The sequence below is a fragment of the Poecilia formosa genome, unplaced genomic scaffold (genome assembly GCF_000485575.1).
Source record: "Poecilia formosa unplaced genomic scaffold, Poecilia_formosa-5.1.2 Scaffold1061, whole genome shotgun sequence".
NCBI classification, from domain to species: domain Eukaryota; kingdom Metazoa; phylum Chordata; class Actinopteri; order Cyprinodontiformes; family Poeciliidae; genus Poecilia; species Poecilia formosa.
In genome coordinates, this window is record NW_006801000.1 from 692 (window position 1) to 7505 (window position 6814).

Genomic DNA, 6814 nt, shown 5'->3' on the forward strand with positions numbered 1-6814 from the left:
GCTTCATATTCTCCTGACTACCAATAGTTCATTTTTGTCCTCTGTAGAGGACATTTCTAAACTTGAATATCTCCCACCCCCTGCATTCTACTGAATTAATTCCTTTTGGTATCTAGAGAGGACATTTAGTGCTTTTCAATGATACCTCATGTGAAGGGGTGGGACTTTTGTACGTACCTTTTTCTAATTCATAAAAATGGCGTTCATCAGTAATAACACATTTTATGGGAAGAGACAAAGTAAGTGCATAAAACCTTTAAAACCTTTTATTACCTTACAAAGACTGTGGGATTTAAAAAAAAATGGTGATTGGACAATATTTTTTTTTCCTGGTAGTCAGGAGGATGTTACTTTCTTCATTATGACAAATACTTAATATTATACATGAGAGTTAGGGCTTTTGCCAATGAAGGTGTGTTTCTAGTTTAACAACACAGACATGATAACTTGTCTTTTACTGTTGTTTAAAACAAAACTCATATTTTGTTTCTTTACTGTGATCCTTTATTATTTTAGGAGAAAATCACACATGAGTTTGTCAAATTAACTTGATTGTTTTCATGGATCTTTTTACAGACTGAGTTGGTGTGAGCTCTCTGGAGAATCTTGCAAAGGTTTGACATCATCAGTGCTAACCAAACCATCCTCAGATCTCACATTGTTGGATCTGAGTCATAATGATTTGATGGATGCTGGAGTGATGCAACTTGCTGATGGGTTGAAACATGTGAACTGTAAACTGGAGACTCTCAAGTAGGTTTTTTAGAGTTGTTATTAATGAAAGTAATATAACAACCAGTGTTATAATTAGCTACTATTTTAAGTTAAGTGTCAATATAATACAAAAGTCCTATGAAAATAGTCAGGTACTGAGAGGGATAGAATTAAAGTTGAGAGATGAGTAGCCCATGTATAAATGAAATAATTTGAAAGTTTTCCCTTAAGGGTGATGGTGGGTCAGGAGGTCAGAGTTTATCCTGGAACCGGTAGGTTTCTAGTTTGAACACCATTGTGTTGTGGTTAAGACACGTCACCTGACGGTGTCAGAGAACCCGGTGACCCTGGTGCATGGCAGCTTTTCCTCTGTTTGACTGTTTTAGGGATTGGTGTAGAATGTGTGTGAATGGGTGAATGAAGCACTTTGGAGTCCAATGGACTTGATAAAGTGATAACAAGTTCAGGCCATTTGCCATTTAAACCAGGGGTGTCCAAAGTGCAGTCCACTGGCCATTTGAAGCCATTGGACTGACTTTTTTATTTTTTTATTTAATTTTTTTTGTGGCCCTGAACTTCAATTCAAGAATGATACCATATTTTTTCTTGAACTTTTTATTTGTAATCAGGGTAAAAATATTAGACATAATTTTCTTGCAATGGAAAATACAAAGTACAACACAAACTATTCATCTTTTTATATCGACGCTTATCTAACAAGTAGATGCAGAGACTTTTACGGAAAAGCACCCAAATCACCTTTTATCTAATTTATCAAATGTGGCTAAATGTAGCAAATGTTTTCACAGAAAGTGACCCCAGGCCTCTCTCATACTGAGGTAAATTTGTTCAATTGAGCCCCCTAAAAATTTGAGAACTAAATGCTTTACTTTTGATACAACACACATGCAAAATCCTTTTTATATTTTGGGTCTACAATGAATAAGATCCCTTCCCCATAAGAAAATAAATAAATCGGACTAATTGCTTGATTTTTGTCTTCTTCATTTCTTGACTCGCGACTACTTTTGACATGATGATTTTAGCCCACCAGACAAAAAGCTTGGACACCTCTGATTTAAACCTGAGTTGAATGTAATTTTTTGAATTACATTTAAAGAATAAAGAATGTTACGTTGGAAGCAATGCATGAGGAGATAATCAATACATTTATTGTTAGAAAATAAGCTGCAATATTGTAATGTTCAGAGACACCATGTTTTGGACTCTCATTATTTGTAGACCATAACCATCATACATCATACAATAAATAATTTCTACTCTGTGAAATAAGTCTACATATCTAATATAAAATATTGAACTTTTGTATCACTGTCACATTTTAGTGAGCTGTTTTTCTAATCTAAAATTGTGTCTTTGTGCAGGTTGGCAGGATGTCAGGTGACAGAGGATGGCTGCATTTCTCTGGCTGCAGCTATTGAGTCCAATAGAGTCTCATCTCTTAAACACTTGGACCTGAGTTACAATCACCCTGGAGACAAAGGGATGAAGGTTCTCAATGCAATAGTTGAGGATCCAAATAAGAAACTTGAGAAAGTGAAGTGAGTAAATAAATCAGAAAATACTTAGTGCTATTATTGCATTTGTAACAACTTAATCTAATAAATGATGCACCATGTCTGAATAGAGCCTTTTTAACAGCAATCAGGTATTTATAAGGGATCCCACTGTTACTTAAATTGCTAGGTGTAGTTGAATATGTAGATGTCATAGTTTAAGAATTGGTGAATTAAATACACACATTGCATTGTAAATAAGATAATAATGAGCTTTCATAAAAATGAATCTCTCTTGTCTTGCTGTGCACAGCTTTGACTATGAAGGAAAACTTCGTCTAAAACCTGGTTGGAGTAAATGTAAGCTGTTTTTTTTTTTCCCTCAACACTTTTACATTTTTATTACAAGATGAAACATGTTTATCTGAAAATGCAGGTTATTAGTTACTATGACTAATAATGATCATATTAAGTATATGTAAATGTGATTTTCAATATCAGGAAATCACAAAATACTTAATGACTTGTAATTCTCCAAATTTAGCAGATTTAATATTTAAATGTATGGATTCACTATGGTAAAAACAGTACACATTCTGAAACTGTCGTTTAAATTTTCACAAATCTTGATTGATTTTCTTCTTGAACACTTTCAGATGGAGCAGATCTTATGTTTGATGAGACCACAGCAAGCAGACGGCTTGTTCTGACTGAAAACAACAAAAAGGCAATAACTGATAATGATGTCAAGAAGCAGAAAATGGGAAATACAAGTGACGAAATGTTCAAGAGGACCCAGGTATTTTGTGATGAAGGCCTGAAACAACTTTGTTACTGGGAGGTGGAATGGAAAGGTGTGGTGGGAATTGCTGTGGCATATAAAGATGTGGGTAGAAGCTGGGACAGTGATGGCGGTCTGGGATGCAATGACAAGTCCTGGAGTTTGCTCTGCTCCAAGACTGGATACAAAGCCATGCATAAAAATACAGAAGTAGAAATCAAAGTCCCTCCTTGCAACAAAATAGGTGTGTTTCTTGACTGGGAAGGAGGAACTCTAAGTTACTACAGTATATCATCAGAGGAGCGGAGCTTGATTCATACGTTCAAAGCAAAATTCACAGCAGAGCTTTTTCCAGCCTTCTGGTTTAAGAAAGGTTCTGTGACTTTGTGTGACCTGTAGATTTATGAGAGCACAAGTTAGAAAGTCTGGAAGCACTTAGAGCGGTGTGAAAAAGTGTTTACCCCCTTCCTGATTTCATTTTTTTTACATATTTGTTACACTTCAGTGTTTCAAAACATTAAAACAATTTACATATTAGTGACACAATTGGACACAAAATTGAGATTTTAAATAAATGTCTTTATTATTAAGGGAAAAAAAAATTCCAAACCTACATCGTCCTATATGAAAAAGTGTTTGTCCCCTTAACTTAACTGATGAGGTCACCCAAAGAAGCAGCAATTAACAATTTACAATAACTTAACCCCATCAGACCTGAGTTTTTCTAGTGGACCAAAACATTTTTACTCAGCTGATTTTTATTCCTCTTAAGCTCAAAAATAAAGGGAAAAGGAGACATTTTTCCTATCTCATGCTTTAATATGTTTTTGATGTCCATTGTAATGGACATTTTGACTATGAGAGTAGAATGTCTTGCAAACTTATGTACTTTTCCCATAGAGTTTCATGTAAATGAGTGTTTTACAGCTGTGCATGAATTTTGGCCCATTCATCTTTGCAGAATTGTTATAATTCTGTCACAGTGGAAGGTTTTTCAGCGTGAACAGGTTTTTTAAAGACATGCCACCACAGCATCTCAATACAGGTCAGGACTATGACTGGGCCACTCCAAAGTCTTCATTTTGTTTTGTTTTTTTGTTTATATGGCAGAGGCCTCTGAGCTTAACTGAGACAGTTCTTCAAATGTTGTTGTGTGACCTCTTTAGGTGCTTTTCCACTAGACGGCCTCTAACCAGTACAGTCTCGGTCCGCCTGAGCCAGATTCATTTTCCATCAGTAGATCCGGCGTGACTCAGCCCAGCTGTTCTCAGATCCTCAGATCTACTTGAAGGGTAGCAATGGCGAGCAGGGTACGGCACTGAAACAATTTGATTGACTGCTGACACTGAGTGGTTCGTGATTTACGCCATTGAAAACTCCAAACAATGTTATAGTTTAGCTGTGGACATGCGATCTGCTATCAGAGAGCTGCTTAGGACGAAAGTGTGTAATTATAACTTTAATCACAAGCATCACCAGGAACATGTGTTGCAGCAGGATGACTGTGTTTTAGCAGAGCGTTGCTCTGAAGAACAATCAGCAATAAGTTAGAGACAAATGGAGAAACTGTGGTCAACTTTCTGATGGAGCTGCTGTTTTGTGCAGACAATGTGAAACACTGGAACTGCGTAATATTAGCTTGTGATGTGAATTTGATTTTTCCTATAGATTTAACAAAAAAAAAAGTTTATGTGTGACTATTGGTTTACATCTTTTGACTGCATTACCTAAATTCAAAAGGTTGCACATTTAAAAAAAAAATTAAATGCCAGGATGTAATTATGATTATATGCATAGTGAAATAAACAGCTGTATTGACTCTTTATGTTTGGACCAGCAATGAATTGTGAGACAAAATGAAATATCTGGGTTTATTTGAGTTCATCAGAACCAGAATCTCGAAGTTCTCCATTGCTGAGTGAGGCATGTCAAAGACAAATGAAATGACTTGAGCAAAGAGAACAAAACTAAAACTTCTTTATAATATGCTTTGATCAAAGAAATTTGTTTTATGTTTGTGGTTAATGGGATGTGTGAACTAAAATAAAAGTCAATTCTAAAGCATCTCTGAAAGCTAAGTAAATTTAGACTGCATATTTTGTATTATGTGAAATATTTTTTCCTCTGAGTTTGATGTCACTGTTTAGACAGGCTTCTGAACTTTTACTTTAAACCAGCAACATTAAAACTGTTGTTTTTATTACTTCTGAATTTTCCATGTACATTTTCAACTTTATCAAATACAAGCCTGTTATTTCAACTGTTTGATGAAATCCAGAAGATTTTTTATTGTACTTTTTTATTCTGTATTGAAAACAAATTTGGTGATTGATAAAACTGACCTTTAACTTTTTTCCTTTACCTTAAGAAAAATATTTTCTAAGACATTGAATATATTTTGTTTAACTTGTTCAGAGAAAAAAAAAATACTATCTTTTTGTATGAAGTAATTTAAAATCTTTGAAAATATAAACATGTGCTATGTATAGTTAATAAATAACTATTTTCTACAAAAATGTGTGTATGTATTTTGAAATGATAAAATTATCCAGGCACTGGATACATCAAATATTTAACTGTCTAAAAGAGAGACATTTTCTAATCTCATTGTTTTTATGTCCACAAATAAATGTTATGATTAGTTCTGTAGCATAAATGTGGTTGTGGTACTATAAATACATTTAGATTTGTCCTTCCCCTTTATATCCATGGTGCATCCATTTTTCTTGAAGAGAGAACTTTTGCTGCAAAGTGCTCTCCATGTATTTTCTGTGTTGTCAACAAATAGCCCCACATCAATGTGACAATAATCTGATATTTTATTTAATTTGATTGTGAAATATTAAATGACATCTAGTCAGTAGGTATTAGAGTTTCTCAGTAGCTGCCATGTCAGACTTGAAACTGGGTCTTATCTGGATTTTCCCTCCAGCCTCCAGCCATGGGAAACCTCACTGTGACAACAGACTCCCTGCAGAGTGAACCAAATCACAGATCTCCCTTCTAACTATAGCAAATGTGTCATTTAAATGTGAACTAGTATGTATGTAGCATCCACGCACGAAAGCATTAGTCTGGCTTGGATCACTTTCCACATACTTTGTAGCTATCATACAAGAATCGGCTGCAGGTTCAGAAGGAAACCCAGAGGAGAATGAATTTGGAGCTCTTAGGCAACTGTGGCATTTAATCTTTATTGAATGCACAGTCTCTGAGTGTTTGTGCGTTTCTGCGCTTGTCTGATTGCCTCTTTGGTGAAAAGATTTGTCACTCAGCAGGGGAGAGCATGGTTAAAACACACAGACGCACCAAATAAAGGAAAGTTCAGTTGTGAGGGCAAGAAAAAGTAAAAAATGGGAACGAAGAGTGTGTGCTGCTGGTTATAGATAGTACACACTTAATGGAGGAGTGTTTGGGTTGTTGACATGATGTGAAAGGTTGAATGTCTGAACTGAAAATGAAAGAGTGTGAGAACATATCACAATGTGTTTATTTGTTTGTGTGCATGTGAATGTGTCTAAGTGTGGTTTCTAATGTTGAGTGACAGGATTAAACACACAACAAAAACCTTTAACAGCCGAGGATCTGTGTGTCTTAAAGCCAAAATTGTTCAAGAAGAGATTAAAATGGTTCAGCAACTTGCTAAAGTTTCAAACAAAATGTAAGAAATATGAGGAGTTCATTGTTTGAATGTTTTGTTATGGGTAAAATATTGGAACAACAACCATTAGAAGTATTGATTATACTTTAGGAAATGTGGTAAATCCTTTGTGGAAAAGCATTTTTGGCAATGACATGACAT

The 6814-nt window shown here is 35.0% G+C and overlaps 1 protein-coding gene across 1 annotated transcript; it reads left to right on the forward strand.

Moving 5' to 3' along the window:
* The first annotated feature begins 400 nt into the window (after window positions 1-400).
* On the forward strand, window positions 401-4698 carry LOC103132449 (stonustoxin subunit beta-like). Its single transcript, XM_007544260.2, has 4 exons — window positions 401-753; window positions 2100-2276; window positions 2545-2591; window positions 2888-4698. The coding sequence occupies exons 1-4, from the start codon at window positions 686-688 to the stop codon at window positions 3409-3411; spliced, it is 816 nt and encodes a 271-aa protein (XP_007544322.1). The 5' UTR covers window positions 401-685; the 3' UTR covers window positions 3412-4698.
* Window positions 4699-6814: the final 2116 nt, after the last annotated feature.

Coding starts and splice junctions, on each gene's coding strand:
- LOC103132449 (XM_007544260.2), top strand. CDS start 686: ATGGATGCTGGAGTGATGCAACTTGCTGATGGGTTGAAACATGTGAAC. Junction 2,277..2,544: donor AAGAAACTTGAGAAAGTGAA/GTGAGTAAATAA, acceptor TGCTGTGCACAG/CTTTGACTATGAAGGAAAAC. Junction 2,592..2,887: donor AAAACCTGGTTGGAGTAAAT/GTAAGCTGTTTT, acceptor GAACACTTTCAG/ATGGAGCAGATCTTATGTTT.